Below are 16916 nucleotides of genomic sequence, written 5' to 3'. Positions count from 1 at the left end.
TGAGTCTATCTCATATATTAGTTTCACCTTTTAAGTTGAATTACTGAAATAAATGAACTTTTCCATGATATTCTAATTGTTCGAGTTTCACCTGTATTTCCAGGTTTCAAGGCTGGGCACTCTCGGTGGCTGGACCTCAACTTGGGAATTTGCTTCTGTATTTCACTTGACACTTAACTAAGCATGAATCTGGGTATACTTCCAAAAGCTACACAAGAAGCATTTGTTGAAATTGTATATTGACCCACCTGGAGTGCTTGGGAAGAGGTAGACTATAAGTACAATTAAATAAAATTTCAAGGTTTAAAATTCTAAAAAGTTATAATTGCCTCTGCAAACCTACATTTGCCCCTCGGTGCTCATATAAATCATGTAATTAAATCCATTACCCTTTTTAAGGCTAGTAATTCCCGATCATGCCCTCATTAAAAACTGCATGTAAACAGATTGGTCAATTGATAAGCACATCAAGAATAACCGCAAATGTTCCCACCCTACTTCCATGCTTGAAGGGAAAGGGGGCTGCTTGTTTTCGCTGGACATGCTTCCAAAAGCAGCACTGGGAGAGAGAAGTGTTCCTCCTTCCCAGGACTCCTCTTTGAGGCAACCCCATGCACTTCAGCGATAAGCAGGAGTGACCTCTCTCTCCATTGGCCAACATGAAGGGAGATCAATCCAGCTTGATTCAGGTGCACGAGAGCTCCCTACAATAAACTCTTTCTACCTCACCCAACATGCTCAATTTGGCTGGGCTTTGGTGTCCTGGCTTCAAAGCACCGAATCCCCTGGCATCATTTGTGACATCTCCTGACTGACAGGTGGATGGCCCTGCAAGGCAGATCTTTATAAGGATCTGGTCTGCTGAGCCAATAAGATTCTCCACCCCTGCATTACTTCCAAAGACAATGTAGGGAGTGTCAACAGCATTAAAGGGTTGAAACCTGGAAATGAAACAAACCTTCCCAATAAAAGAATACGACTTACAAGAAAATAGGTTTCCACAATTTCGAAATCAACAAATCCGATCACTATCCAGGCAAAAAGTGTAAGCACAGAAACACCAACAATAAATGGAACGAAGTAGCCACTAAGTTTGTCTGCAAACTGCTGAATTGGAGCCTAAAGCACAGGGAGAGAAAAAGAAAATAAATTCTAGCCATCTTCTCTGAGGCTTGAGATTTTCTCAGAGATTGTCTACACCAGGGATGTCCAACAGGTCGATCTACTGGTAGATCCCCAGGAGGTTTTGGTAGATCGCAGTCAATCGCTGGCTCCTCCATCCAGCCCCACCCTCTAGATTGCTAGAACAGAAGAAGGAGCTTTTGCTGCGAAGCTGACTGTTTCATTAGTTATCTCCCCCCCCCCCAAAAAACGGGGCTTCCTTCCCTAAAAAAAAAAGCTCAGCAACTTTGACCTGAACCCCTCAAAAAGGTGTAGTTCACTGCCAGTTTTTAATTGAGTTGGTTGCAGTCTTTTGGAAGATGGCTGTCCCTGGTCTACACATTTGCCTAAGTAGGAAATTCACTCTGAATAACAGGCAGTCTCCCATCACTGGCACCTTTGCACTTGTGTCTTTTTCTGCAGTCCTAACAATACATCTTTTTTGCAATGCTTTGCTTGAATAGCTTCCAAATTACACAAAATGATTTGCTTTACAGTCTGCTTACCAACTGCCATGATCAGAGAATGTGAGACCTATAAGGATGGGAATTTTAAGTTGCCTCTCTGCTGAAGACCAATTTGGTACACTAAGTAAGCATGTAATGATGTCAAATTTGATTCATAAATTTGTTGTACTGAATCAAAGCCGAAGAAACAGGCTGAAAAACTTCACTTCCTTCCTACTATTGCTTATTGAAAGTACCTTGGATGTCTGTGCTTCTTCCACAAGTTTGACGATCTGGGAGAGAGTAGTGTCACATCCAACGTGGGTTGCAGAGATCAGCAATGATCCATTCTGGTTAATAGAGCCTGCGATGACTGTACTGCCGGGTTTTTTAGTCACAGGCATAGCTTCACCTGCATAAATTGATTTGCCAGCAAAACATTAAGAGACACAATTCTTTGCATTTCCCCCTCTCATCCCCTAGTCTTAATTTTCATTTTGTCTCTTTTCCTTCCTACCCACACCATTAGTTAGTTTCAAGCACCCGTTGAAATAAATATAACACAGCTTGCCTGTGATGAGTGATTCGTCCACCATAGAATGTCCCTCAATAACACGGCCGTCCACTGGAAACTTGCCTCCTGGAATCACTTTGACAATGTCACCCCGCTGAACCAGCTCAACATCAACTTGCTCTTCACTAAGAGGACACACAAAATACCTTAGTCCTTATTTATCCACAACTGAAACAAAGCCTTAGCATGTGCAGCTGAATCTGTGCATATTCATGGTTTGACCATAAGTCTTGCCACATCTTTCTCTCCCCCAAATACCAGCAATTTAGACTGCAAGTTATTTAGGGTGAAGGAATATCTTCTGCTTCTATTTCTCTACAAAATGCCATACATATTGATGGGGCCATACAAAAATAAAGAGCACAGGGGGGGAAATCAATGAGCACAACATACTGAAATGTATTCAGGTTGCCTTTCAAAAAAAATTATTAAAAAACTACAGTAAAGCACAATACCTCAAGAGGATGTTTTCTGGGCCTAAAGTAACAATAGTTGCTTCAGTTGCTTGTAGTGAAATCAGTTTTGCAAGGGCTTCTGATGTTTTACCCTATAAAAGCATAGAGCCACATATGTTAAATTCAAAGTACCACCTAAAAGATCATTGCAAGCAACAAAGTCGTATGCAGCACAAGCCATGCTTCTAGCAAATAAATAAGTTCTAAATAAGTAAAACAGTCTTCTGTTATTCTCCTTGGGATGAAGATGGACTTAAGTGTGGGGGAAGCATGCATTCTGAAGTATTTGTCTTGAAAACAGTGAATGTATATTTAACACAATTCTGCCACATACAGAATGACATACCTGTACTCTCTCTTGGATTCCAACAGGCATCATGTAACTGACAAATAACTGAGCACTGAACTTTTAGGATAATCTTACAAAACTAGCAGTGCCAAATCTGCGAGTGCTTTAATAAATGCCCCCCCCAAATATATGAGCATTTCTATTTTTATATTTACCTTGGCCACATGCTCCAGCCATCGCCCCAATGCAATGAATACAAAGAGCATGGGTGGTGTGTCAAAGAAAGTCACAGGGTTGACTTTTGCCCTCTCAACCATTGCAACCAAAAGAATAACAAAGGAGTAGGCAAATGCAATGGTGGTTGCCAAAACGATCAGCACATCCATATTGGCAGTCTTATGCTTCAGTGCTTTGTAAGCTTGGATGTAGAAATACCAGCCACCAAATAACTGCAAGCACAGCAAAATCCACAATTACATTTTGCACATAAACACACTATATAAGGACTGGAGATCTGTGAACTGTCATTCTCCTCCTGGGTTCGGATAATTCTCCCTGGTAGGGTGGCTAAGCAAACAGGCAGCAGACTGCCTAGAAAAATCTGATGGAAGCTCAGCTTTAATAGAGAGGCATTGTTGAAGTGTGGAGCCAAATTATTGCATTTTGTTCCATTATAACAAAACTTAAAAGGAACAAGCATTAATATTTCAGATTTTTGTCTAGAGGGGTGGCAGTACAGTAAAGGTAACTTAGACTACAGGGCCTAATGTGCTTTCAGCTAATAAGAACACAAGAAGATCCTGCTGGGTCAGGCCAATGGTCTATCTAGTCCATCATCCTATTCTCAAAGTGACCAACCAGATGCTTGAGGGAAATCAGCAAGCAGAACCTGAGAAAAAGGGCCCTCTTCCCTCATGTGGCTTCCAGCAACTGGTGTCCAGAAGCACTGCTGCCTCCAAATGTGGAAGGAAGAGCAAAGCCTTTCTGGTTTAGTAACCATCAATAGCCCTCTCATCCATGAATTTCTCTAACCCTCTTCTAAAAGCATCTACCATATATTTCACTCCATAAGACACACTTTTTTCCTCCTAAAAAGTAAGGGGAAATGTCTGTGCATCTTATGAAGCAAATGCCGTGGAGGAGGGACGGACAGGAGCCATGGCATGGACAGGGAGCCATGGCTCCCCTTCCTTCCCTCCCCCATGGCTAGCTTTAAAGCAAGCAAAGGGAGGCAGGAGGAGGGACAGACGGCAGCCCCTTCCACCCCTCCTCCCAGCTGACGGGAGAGCTGCTTACACGGCTCCTGTCCTAGCATCTCCTCCTCCTCCTTTTGCTCCGGTTCTGGCGTCACATCGGAGGCAAGGCAAAGTAGCTGCCCGCCACAGGCACACACAAATGTGCGCTCTCCCTCTCTCTTCCTTCCTTCCCTCCCTCCCTCTTCCAACTTGAATAAAATATTGGGGGGGGGGGAGAGACAGGTAAGCCCCACCTCACATACAGTAATTCAGCCTTTCTCAACCTGTGGGTCCCCAGATGTTATTGAACTACAACTCCCATCGCCCCTAGGTTTATTAAATAGTTTAGTACAATATTTGATTCAGAATAATTTTTTTCTTGTTATCCTCTTCTAAAAACTAGGTGCGTCTTATGGTTATGTGTGTCTTACAGAGCAGCTTGGTGGCCATCACTACATCTTGTGGGAACAGCATTCCCAAAGGGATAATATGCTGGGGGCTGGATCTAAAATGGGCAGGGCATCCCCTTTTCTTCCCTTATCTCTGTGCCATTCCCCACCCCCAAGCACTCTCAAGATATTAGGCCAAGGGTTGGCAGCAAGTTTGTCCACCTGCTTTATTCCATATGGTTCATTCAAAGGAATCTTGGCATGAAATTAAAATACTATCACACTAGCATTTTATTCATTTCTACTTGCCTGCACGGGGACACACAACAGAAAGGAGAGCAAATTCATAACAGACAAGCCGGGAAGGATCTGGCGCTCTAAGAACATTGATGAATGATATGCTTCCATTTCTTCTTTGGACATGTTTGCAACCTTGTGCATGGATGACATCTGGCTGTCTATAACCATCATGTAAATCATCAGTCCCATTACAGGAATGCAGAAAATTAGGCTTACAAGGAAGGATCGTTTCCATCTTAATAAATAAGAGAACAAGATAATAGTGAAGAAATCATAACAACATTGAAAGGAAAGTGTTTGACTATGGAGAAAAATTCATGCATCTAGCACCTTGAACATGACAGGAAGCATTTAGTAGGGTGTATGATTCACTTTAATGGAAGGTCTCCCCCAGCCCATCAATGTAAGTTGCAGGTGCAGCAAGAGGCTATGATTTAAAGACCTCTAGCCCAGGATCCTGATCCAGATCCTCATGCTGGCAGTTCAATGGGAAAAGAAGAACCAAAGGGAATCTCTTTGCTCAATGCAAATTGCAATTAGGCTGTGTGTACACTATTGGCTTTAAAGAACACGCGAAGTGCATTTCCATCGTTCAAAGAATTTTGGGCGTTGTAGTTTAATCCTCACAGAATTACAATTCCTTTAACTAAATACAGGGCCCTGAATTCATTGAGGGGGGAAATGTGCTTTAAAGGTACAATGTGTACACAGCCAGAGTGAAAGAGAATATTCATGAATCATGGACTGATAGGAACATGCAGCCCATTGAAATGCTTCTGAGGAAATAGAACTCTTTGGAAGAAAAAGGTTCCCCACCCCTGCTTAAAACAGAACTGCATTCTGGATTCTCACAGAAGGAATCAAACATCTTGAATGGGATTGGAGCACGAATAAAAGAATACTCACTGCCTTATCTCCTGTTTGTGATCTAAGTGACTAGCAGATCTATCTTTCTTCACAAGCACAGCATTAAATCCTAAATTCTAAAAAAAAAAAGGGGGGGAGAGATTTATTGTAGTGTACAAATGTTGCAGACAGTTTTGAAAGCTAGGGAAAAACACATTCAGAGCGCAAGAAAGCAGATCCCTCCCACAAAGCTGTTTCAAAATGTTAGAGGAGTTTTAACTGTATTTCAGTAAATGATGCAAACATATGACTCAAACACATCATGCTTCTTGAGGATACCATGCAGTTGTTTGGATATCTGCATATCACCTGTGCATATATTGCTAATAATAAACACCTTAAAACATGGTGCTGTACAATATGCAACATAAAACAATGTACATCTACATTGTACATCTACCTACAGGAAGGTTTTGGCCAATCTAAACCAGAGATGGGGATCCTCTGGTCTGCAGGCCAAACTTGGCCTGCCAGTCATCTCCCTTTGGCCTGCAAGCCTGTTTGGAGAGGCCATACTCACCTCCCCCATACCAGACATCATATATGACATCAGTTGTGAGGCAGGTAAGGGCAGAGCTTCAAAGGAACCATCAGGATCTTAAAGTGGGCTCTCACATGTTCCTTTGCTTGAGTGAGGCATGCTCCCAATGGCCCATCAGCTGAAGGAGGGAGTAGTAGTTCCAGTCACTGGAAACTGCTTCTCTAAGGTTCCCTGCACAGCTAGGAGACCGTAGAAGAAAACCTACGGTAGGTAGGTTGACACCGTAGGAGAAAAGGAGCCAGTCGGGGTGGTTTGCAAATCCTCCCATGTTTTTCCTTTCAACTTGCAACATCAGGATTGGAGACCAGTGGGGAGGCTCACAAACTGGCTGAGGTAATTTTCTCTCACTCCCATTCACCTGTACCACTGCCCCCTGTGTGGGAAGGAATGGAAAGAAGCCTGCATTTTAAAGTTATCTTCTTCTCTGGCTTCACACAGCAGCAGCAAGAGGGGGAATATTTTAAAATGCAGGCTTCTCTCTTGTGTGTCCTTGAGCAGCTGCTGGTGCTCCAGAACCCTGCAAGGGATGCTCACAGGTGAGCAAGACAACCCAACAGTCAATCACAGGGTGTCATTATATGACATCCTGTGATTGACCAGAAGATGAGGCCCCCAACTGTCAGATTGGCCCATGAGGCCAATCTCGATAAGAATGTGGCCTGTGGAACCAAAAATGTTCCCTGCCCATGATCTAAGCAGACATACATGAGGAAATAAAGATGGAAGCATGAAGAAAGGCAGACAACTGAAAAAGGTAAGAGTTGGGGGAGCGAGACAGGGACAGAGACAAAGTCTCCAAGATTACAATTGTCTTTATACTGTTTTGGGGGGACAGGGGGCGGGCAGGTGTGGGGGGTTCCCTGGTCCTGAATGGGGTAACTGTGCCCCTGAAAGACCAGGTGTGCAGCCTGGGAGTCATTTTGGACTCACAGCTGTCCATGGAGGCACAGGTTAATTCTGTGTCCAGGACGGCTGTCTACCAGCTCCACCTGGTATGCAGGCTAAGACCCTACCTGCCCGCAGAATGTCTTGCCAGAGTGGTGCATGCTCTAGTTATCTCCCACTTGGACTATTGCAATGTGCTCTATGTGGGGCTACCTTTGAAGGTGACCCGGAAACTGCAATTAATCCAGAATGCAGCAGCTAGACTAGTGACTGGGACTGGCCACTGTGACCACATAACACCGGTCTTGAAAGACTTACATTGGCTCCAGTACAATTCAAAGTGTTGGTGCTGACCTTTAAAGCCCTAAATGGCCTCAGTCCTGTATACCTGAAGGAGCGTCTCCACCACCATCGTTCAGCCCGGACACTGAGATCCAGCACTGAGGGCCTTCTGGTGGTTCCCTCATTGCGAGAAGTGAGGTTACAGGGAACCAGACAGAGGACCTTTTCGGTAGTGGCGCCCACCCTGTGGAGCACCCTCCCTTCAGATGTGAAGGAAATAAACAGCTATCCTATCTTTAAAAGACATCTGAAGGCAGCCCTGTTCAGGGAAGTTTTTAATATTTAATGCTGTATTGTTTTTAACATTTGATTGGAAGGCACCCAGGGTGGCTGGGGAAACTCAGCCAGATGGGCGGGGTATAAATTATTATTATTATTACTACTACTACTACTACTACTACTACTACTACTACTACTGGTATCTCTACTATCCACATTGGGCTCAACAATCTTCAGCTGCAAAATATGTTCCACTAACACGGTAGTATTTATATGTGAAAAATGAACCAGCAAATTGCTACATTCACAAGACTACTTACCTCTATAATCCGTATAATATCTCTTGGGCCAACTATCTCAGGATCATACTTAATATGTGCTTTATTTGTTGCAAGTGCTACAGAGCTGTACAGAATCCCTTTTGTTTTCATAAGTGTGGATTCTATTTTATGAACACATGAGGCACATGTCATTCCCCTCACCTGTTAAAACAAAAGTTTATTGTTTGCAGAATATTCTCTCTTCAGAGATAATTTTGCATGCATCATAAATAATTAAGTTGATAAGTAATTCCAATCGGAAGATGGCACTGTTCCCAGTCAATGACCCAAAATTGCACTAACTTTATTTTATTGATTCTGTAGCACAACTGTTTCACAGTGTTATTTTAATTTGCATAGTACACCAAGTATTTCAGAAGGAAGGCAGAATACTTTTTTATAAACAGATGAACCTTAAAGTTGTAAATATTTTTTATTTTACTTTTTATCTTTTATAAACCACTTCAAGGGTTTTTAGAATCAAGCAGTGTATAAATGTTGTGAAATAAATAAATAAATAAATGAAGTATAATCGTAAACCTAGCTGGCCAGCAGAGAGTACTGTTGCTCAATTGTATTATGAATCAGACACACCAAAATAAAATAAAAACTTGAGCTGCCAAGACAGAGGGCTCATTCACACTTACCTCTCCCCCCATGTTTTCAAGGCACATATCTGCACTTTAAAGCTGCATGTCCAAGACCATTCCCGCCCCCTCACCACTTTCCCTAGGAAAACCCGCTCCTTAGCACTGACTTGGAACAAATGGCAACTTGGGTTTTCTGTAGGTTGCCTTTTGCTCCAATTCTGCAGTCTGTAGAGGGCTTTTAATGGAGCAAGTGCCAACAACAACAACAACACTCTGACACAGAGCTTTAAAGGATGGACTTGTGCCTAGAAATGTGGCACAAATGGGCATGAGCTCAGACTTCACCTCTCTTAATCCCCCCCTTTTATACTGAAAACTTGACTAAATGTTTGTTGCCCTAACCCAAGCTGGCATGGAGGCTAAGTTTAAATTTTAAGAATTAGCTTCACTCCACCCCTGCTACTGTCCTGACAAAAGTTGTTCCATACAAACACCAGGTGTCTGCAGCTAATTGCTGGAGCTTGCCAAGTAGTAATCTCTCTGACACACACTCTCTCACACATGCAAAAGAAGAGGAGGTGGGGGATATAAATTACTCTGAATGTTTTTGGAATCAGAGTTACTGACACACAATCTGTAGAGGAATTTTCTTTAATTAACTCTGTTTGTATGAAAAGCACACTAGGTAAAACGGCTGAGTGTTAAGTGGCATTGATTATTAAATTATTTGCTTACAACAAGTTCCAGGATGCCATCTCCTTCATCATAGTTCTCCAGAACTGTAGCTCCAAAGCCCAGGTCCCTAATCAATTCCGCTACAGCTGATGGCTGGATGATGGAAGGATTATACCTCACTTCTGCCTTCCCAGCCATTAGAGCAACAAGAACAGAGTGTATTCCTAGAGACACAAGGCCACACAAAGGAACATTACATAAAGAAATTAGGAGTGCAATATACAGTGGGATGATCTTGCTCAGCCTTCTGCAATCAGGTAGTCTTCAGATGTTATGGACCACCACTCCATTGATGACTGGGGATTCATGGGAGTTGTAATCCAAAACATCTGAGGAGTACCCATTAGGGAAGGCTGAGTTGTGCCATATACCTCTATACAGATTAGGCCATAACAGCAATACTGGAACATAATAGGCATTACATACAACAGTTAAAGGAGCCAACTTATTCACAGAATGTGGTTTGGCTCTAATTTGAGTCAAGGTAAAGGCTTTGATAGCCACCTTGATTTTTTGAACAGGTAGACAAGCTATAAATGCTAGAATGGATAAATAACTACTTCTCCACATTCCACTTCACTTCATATATTCAATGTAGATTAAAGTTAGAAAAAAAGGTGAATATGGTTTTTGCACCCATTACAAAGAAGGTATACAATATTGTTTAGTGTGGAAGTTCTCAATGCAGCACCTGTGGGAACCACAGTGTCCTCAAACAACCACCTTAGCACCCTGCCAGTCCGTATCCTCTTCCCAATTTCTAATGTATTACATGTCTTTAGGCACCAGGCGAAAACATTCTTCTTTGGCCATTAAACAATCTACGACCTTTTAAAAGTGGGGGAGGGGGAACTGTTATTAAGATTCTTTCTGTGATTGTTTTACTGTTTTTTATTATTATGCTCTGTAAATTATGTTTTTAATGTTGTACACCGCCAAAGGATCTTCAGATAAAGAGTGGCATATAAATTGAATATATAATAATAATAAACCCCTGCAATGAAGGGGAAAGATACACAGTCATTGTGCTGCTGCGACAGCAGTGCCTTTGGATCCTCTTTCAGATCTTTTTTGAAAGGCAGCCACTAAAATGCACTATCCTATTTCTTGGCCACTAGCCTTTAAGAGTTTAGAGAGGGAACAAAAACTGATAGCTGGCAGTGAAACATTATAGATTCCACCTTCTATTTTCTGCCACAAGAGACACAGAGAAGACTGGAAGATTGTTATGTCTTATGGTAATGAATGGCAAATGTTACTAGCTCTTCTGCTGCCAAAGGATGGCATTCACTTCCACAACATATCACTCCATTTCTTCATCCCTGCTAAAGATGCAAGCCTTAGAATTGAAACTGTATAATCAGAATCCCTGAAGGGCCTACATATTTGCGTCACCTGAGCTTTAAAAGGTCAGGTTAAGCATCACTAAAATGGTGTCAGGGAACTTAAATCCATTTTACTAATGTATATCTCACCATCTTCTCTCTTCAGATTCCTTTCAATGTTTGCCACACAGGAAGCACATGTCATGCCAGTGACTTGAATGTAGCACTTGGAAGGCGCACTTGCATCCTGCTTATTGTGGACGGGGGAGAGGTTGGAGTGAGCTTCCATTCTGAAGTGTTTATTATCCTGAGATTCTGCCAGCCTTTCCTGTGAGGGCTGAGTTATTAGCACCAAAGGTTCTGTACTTGTGGGACCTGGGAACAGAAAAGAATAATTTTAATGTGTTTGAACAACTGCTGCAACTATGTTAGTCCCAAGGACACTGGATGCATTCATTTCACATCTGAAGGAGCTAAAAATACCAACTCTCCCAGTCTACCTTATTTCTAGCTGAGCCCAGAAGATACCTTTGAATTTGAGAAGCAGAGAAAATAGCAAATCCCATGCTTCCTAATTGGAAAATTACCCTTAGGATATCCTTTCCAGTTAAACAGAAGCCATAAGGCATCTCTTCTCTTTAGGGGGCATGCTATATGTATGCTCTAGAAACATGTGCTTCAAACAATTGTTTTGTGTTCCTGCTTATTATCTTAGAGTATCTGTAGTGTTGTGAGTGGCTCCTAGCCTTTATGTTGAAACACTACAAATATTCTAAGATAATAAGAACATGAAACAATTGTTTAAAGCACATGTTTGCAGAGCATACATGTAGAAAGCAAGCATGTAGAGCTGAAGGAGGGGCATCTTCCCAGATCTTTGAAGACATCAGCAACGTTCAATCAGATACACCATACCATGTGCAATCTCATAGACCTATTAATTTCAGTGGGGCTATGCAGAACATATTGTTGGAATGTACACAATGGGGCAAACCTGCCCATCTCCAAATCAGCTGCCTTTAATGACACCCAATATTTCCTTTCCTGTGCCCCCACCCCCAAAAAACTAGGGTGAGTGACTCCAGGTTAGGCCATTTCAGAATCAGTATTAAGAGATTATAATTACCATATGGATTTGCACAACCCCCTCCAGAGAAAGCTACCTTTCAAAATAGCAGTTGGATTTGCTCTATAAGCATAATTTAAAGAGCTATCACCTGTTAAGGATGCATCAAAACCCATGTCCTCAATGCCATTCCTTAAGTCATCTGGAGAGGTCTGCATGGGGTCATATTCTATAGTCCCATTATGGTTCAGAAGAGACACATGTATTGCCTTTACGCCTGGCTTCTGGGAAATTACTCTCTCAATGGACTGTACACAAGAATTGCAGGTCATTCCTTCTATATTTATCACGGTAGTGCATGTCAAGGGATGGTGCATGATACTGTTGACAGCTCTTGAAGATTTCAGCGGAGATTTAGGTGTGTTCAGAAGTGCAGCATTTTCATGTCCGTCAAAAAGGCTGACCTTAAAAGTCTCTGGGGATACTGCTTCTATGGCTCTTCTCAGTGCACTTATGCTGATTAGGCTGGGATTGTACTTTACAATGGCAGATTTTTCCTCTAAAGAAACCGCTATACTAGTTACTGCAGGGAGTGCTGATATGCTGCTTTGAATATTGAAGACACATGAATTGCAGTGCATGCCATCAACTCGGAATGTTATGGTCTTCAAACATTGTGTGTACTCTGGAGATTCTTGCAGAGCTTTTTCTGAGCATTTGGTTTGTGTGTTCTTCAGCCGCTCTACATCAATAGCACCAAGTTTGAGGGGCTTAGGCTGCTTCTTTATCGATGCCATGAAACCGGCAGCTTCTATTTGGTTTTTTATTTCCTCTGATGTGATGAGATGAGGCTGATAAACCACCGCAGCTTCCTGATTGTCCAGGGAGACTAGAAGATAAATGGTGAATTGTTAGTATGTTTCCCTAATGGTGTTTCACCTAAAATCCTGGTTTCCCCCTCCATGTTAGCAGGCTAATCCAACCTCTTGCCCACCTCTGAAAGGTCTGCTGCCACTGGCAAGCCAGGTGAGAAAAGGCTGCAAAATCACAGACATACCAGTGCATAACACAGTGTGCAACACAGACGGGTCACATGCCTGCAATGGTGGGGTTTAGCTTTCAAAGGGGGAGGAGCACTGTCCCTATGGGAATGTGATAAACTGTGTCATGCAATTGGGGAAGGAATTCTGCCACCCTCAAATGAGCCTCTGTTTACTAACATAGCTTTGTCTTCTTTTGCTATTAACGCCACTCATTCTACAGCACACAATTGCACCACAACAGAAAATGGAAATTGAATATACTGAACTGGTTGTGAATTAAAAGATATGTAACAAGAAAAGAATTAGGGAATATTATTTTAACATGCGATCACAGTGGAAAGACTTTAAAGAAAAAGCACAGCTGAAATTTATTACTAATAAAAATAATTGGGAATCCTTCTTGGACTTTTCAAGGGAAAAGGAAATGAATGATTTTGAGAGAGTTGGACTTAAGAGAAATATTAACAGAAAGTGGAGAAGATGGATATTCCCATGAACGTATTAAATAACTTTTTGAAATGAAACTGGCAGATGGAAAATTAGAGTACTTTTTATCTCTCTTTATTGCTTCTTTTCTCTTTCTCTCATTTTTAAAATTTACTTTCCTTTTCCTTTCCTTCTCTTTCCCTCCTCCTTTCTGCTTCTTTGTTTTTCTTTTTTCCCTATTTCTTTTGCAGCTGTTTTTGTCTCTTTTTAAATTTACATTAGTTTTCTATATTTTATTGCATTATAAAAAACTTTAGTAAAAATCTTAATACAAAAAGAAAACTTCCTAGGTACAAAATAAAGAAGCTGGCTTCAAAATAGATAGTGTGTGTCTGAAAGCCCCCAGACACATGTCTGATCAGTTAGGAAGCATGGTGGAAAGAGTCTCCTCAGAGGCAGAATAAAGTATAAAGGAATATCTCCTTTCTTACAGAATACCTGCCCAGAAGAGGCAGGGGAAGTGGACACATAAAGGGTCCTCTCTATGAACTCTCTGTGTACTAGCCTGTGCTTGTCCAGCAAAGCATGCATTTGTGATTTGGCTGCAAACTCTACACAGAATAGGGTAAAAGAAAGAGTCCAGTCAGTTACCTAGTTGGGTATACCAAATAAAGGGTTGCAATACTGGAAAACTCATGGGAAATGATCAAGCAACATATAAGACCAGGAAAAACCCAAACTCTAATCCGTTTTAATTACCTTTAATTCGTGTGACACCTTGCAGTTTGCCAATCTTTCCTTCAATAGTGCTAGTGCAAGAATGGCAGGTCATCCCCTCTACTTTCATCCTTAATGCAACATTGCTTGTTTGGAATAAATTTGAATCTTCAGACATTCCAGGATTTATTTCATGCACTACATTCTCTGAACTGAATTCTGGCACTATTTGGTTGATCTGCTTGCCATTTATAATAGAGGAGACAAATGTTACAACTACAGACTTTCTGTCAGAAGAGCTTTTCACATCCAAGATACCCTTGGTTTGCAGGAGGTTGGTACGGATTTCTTCACATGTTAATGCTGATTGAGCTGGTATTGTAAGAAAAATGGTGTCTGCTAAAACAGGTTTAGAGTTTGCATTAGTAAGTGTAGCATCAAATCCCATGTCATCTATAGCTTCTTGTAGTGACTCTGGAGTTTGCTTTTTGGGGTTATAAATAATGGCTGCATTCTTATTTTCCAGTGAAACCTTGAAGGGAAAGCAGAAAAAGAAAAAAGAAAAAACATGTTAGACAACTTTGCCAAACAAAGATTAAAATCTCAAGGTGGCATTAACATATCAGGCAGCTTTGTCCTATTATAGTGACACCCTGCACGTGATTCCACTCATCTGAGAAGGAAGTGTAAGACTGTACCTATTAAACCACAAATTAACTTGGATTTATCTGTAAGACAAGATGACTGGCTACAAGATGAGTCACAATAAAAGTGGCCAGATTATTTCTGAGTATCACACACATAATACAGTATAAATTTCTCACACAGCACTTTCCAAAGTGCCCTAAGCATACATAACACTCTACATACAGCGAAGATTATACTAATCCCATGTTGCACTGTCCCTTGCACTGATCAGGCTTGAAATGAAACTCTACAGGTTAAAAGGTTAAAGAGAGAAAGAAAAGAGCTGGTATAGACTTAGAATAACTGAACTGTAGAGTTCAAAGGGATCCTGCGAATCACCTAGTAGTCCAACCCCCTGCAATGCAAGAATATCAACTAAAACATCACTGACAGATAGCTGAACCTCAGCTTTAAAATCTCCAAGGAAAGAGTGTCCACCACCTCCCAAGGGAGTATGTTCCACTGTCAAACAGCTCTTATAAATCCTTTCTTGTAACTTGAATCCCTTGGTTCATGTCCTAGCCTCCAGAGCAGGAGAATACAAGTTTGCTCCATCTTCCATGTGACACCCATTAAGAAGTCTGGAGATGGCTACCACGTCTTCTCTCAGTCTCCTCTTTTCTAAGCTAAACAAACCTAGTTCCCTCAACCATTCCTCATAATGCTTAGTTTCCAGACCCTTTAATATCTTGATGTGTTCGTCAAGTGACTTCCCACTTGTCCAGATTCATGCTCCCTACTGTCGTCCAGTAGGAGTCCAGTCATATCCTGCGTGGCTCATACTTGAAGGAGTGACCCATGTCACTCTGAACATCTCCATCTGTCTTCAGAGTTACCGTTCCCACCCACCCACCTTGTTCTAGTTCACTGATTAGTGTGATGGTTTCAGCAAGAACTATAACATTTACTCTGAATTTCTCTTCCTTCTCCGAGCCCCATAGAACTGAACTTCTGGTGCCTGACCTAATCAAAACCTGTTCCAGGAAAAACAGCCAAATGATGTGAGTGACAAAGAGATCTTTGAAAAAGAGAGCATATATTTCATTTTGAGAAATGTAGCTGTTAAAACTGTTTTAAAACTGATCCTGATCTTTTTCAATAGGGGTAGAAAAGTCAGGAATTCACTAACTAGTATAGAGAATAAGGAACTGATGAATTAGTAGCAGCAGAAAATAATTTGTACTTCATACACAACCTTGCTGACATCACTAGCTTTTCACATCAGAAAGGGCAACTGTCTCAAAATTGGATTTGCTTTCAACAAGCTGAGTTCTTTTCTGACTATTTCAATTTTCCAAAGGGCAAACTGATGCCACTAAAAAGCCAATTACATTAATTCCAAATTTTATTATTTTCCTTAGGCAAAACACAACCAGGAAGCCACTCTTATGATCTAATTACACAAATGTAATCTATTTAACTAACATAGCTTCTCTGCTCTGTGTTTGCCTAAGGTAGAAATGATTGATTTACCTGCAATTATATGTAAGATAACCAAAATGCATGCTCTCCGAAACAGCAGTAAATGTATACTATTTCCCCCATCATTAAGAATAGTATTTCCAAAGTGCACAACTTAATCCCTTAGTGCACAACTTGATCTCTTAGCAAGAACCCAGATGGTGCTCTTCAAAAAAACTTTAGATGAATTATATCCTGTGAACTGCTTAGCTGAACAAGGCCTACCACACCTCATATACCCTTTGATCAGGTAACAATATGAAAAAAAAATACTTACTTTAATATGGTGAACCCCATTTAGTTTTCCAATATGCTGCTCGATAGTCTGTACACAAGAATTGCATGTCATTCCCTCCACACAAACATCAATTGATCTGGCACCTGATACTGGATCCATTCTATTTACTGCTTCACATTCCTGAAAGATGTAAAGGAAGAAAAACAGATGTGGTATTTGTACTCAGGCAAAAAATGGCCTATGTTAATTTCCGGCCCACTGGACTACTTATCTTACATGAAACTTAACAAAGACCATATGCCACCTGTAAAGACAGGGCTACAGAAATTCTCAAAGTACTTCCATGCATCCACTAAAATTGTCATTATATTTTAAAAAGAATATTATTAAGTGTTATCTTGTGACCTAACTGCAGAATCCAGTACACATTAATTGGGGATATCTGTTGTGTATTGAGTCAAAGGATTTTATATCTGTATTATTATTGTCTGTATTTGCATTAGGGTAAAGTAACTGCCTTTTGGTTCCAGAGGGTACAGCTACTATTGGTTCATTTAAGCTGCTGT

General features: G+C 41.2%; 1 protein-coding gene across 1 annotated transcript in view; it reads right to left on the bottom strand.

Moving 5' to 3' along the window:
* ATP7A (ATPase copper transporting alpha) overlaps nucleotides 1-16916 on the bottom strand; it is a 52330-nt gene that overhangs the window by 17364 nt on the left and 18050 nt on the right. The window contains exons 3-15 of the mRNA XM_081847341.1: nucleotides 16390-16530; nucleotides 14007-14496; nucleotides 11930-12667; nucleotides 10863-11087; nucleotides 9388-9551; nucleotides 8063-8224; nucleotides 5756-5832; nucleotides 4859-5084; nucleotides 3141-3374; nucleotides 2637-2728; nucleotides 2179-2306; nucleotides 1865-2019; nucleotides 985-1119 (exon numbers count right to left, since the gene is read on the bottom strand). Coding sequence (XP_081703467.1) covers nucleotides 985-1119; nucleotides 1865-2019; nucleotides 2179-2306; nucleotides 2637-2728; nucleotides 3141-3374; nucleotides 4859-5084; nucleotides 5756-5832; nucleotides 8063-8224; nucleotides 9388-9551; nucleotides 10863-11087; nucleotides 11930-12667; nucleotides 14007-14496; nucleotides 16390-16530 — 2967 coding nt within the window. The remainder of the gene's footprint in view (nucleotides 1-984; nucleotides 1120-1864; nucleotides 2020-2178; nucleotides 2307-2636; nucleotides 2729-3140; nucleotides 3375-4858; nucleotides 5085-5755; nucleotides 5833-8062; nucleotides 8225-9387; nucleotides 9552-10862; nucleotides 11088-11929; nucleotides 12668-14006; nucleotides 14497-16389; nucleotides 16531-16916) is intronic.

Source organism: Podarcis erhardii (assembly GCF_964252035.2).
Source record: "Podarcis erhardii genome assembly, chromosome: Z".
Lineage (NCBI taxonomy): Eukaryota > Metazoa > Chordata > Lepidosauria > Squamata > Lacertidae > Podarcis > Podarcis erhardii.
Note: the sequence above shows the minus strand (reverse complement) of the source record. Positions and strands in the feature narration are given on the sequence as shown.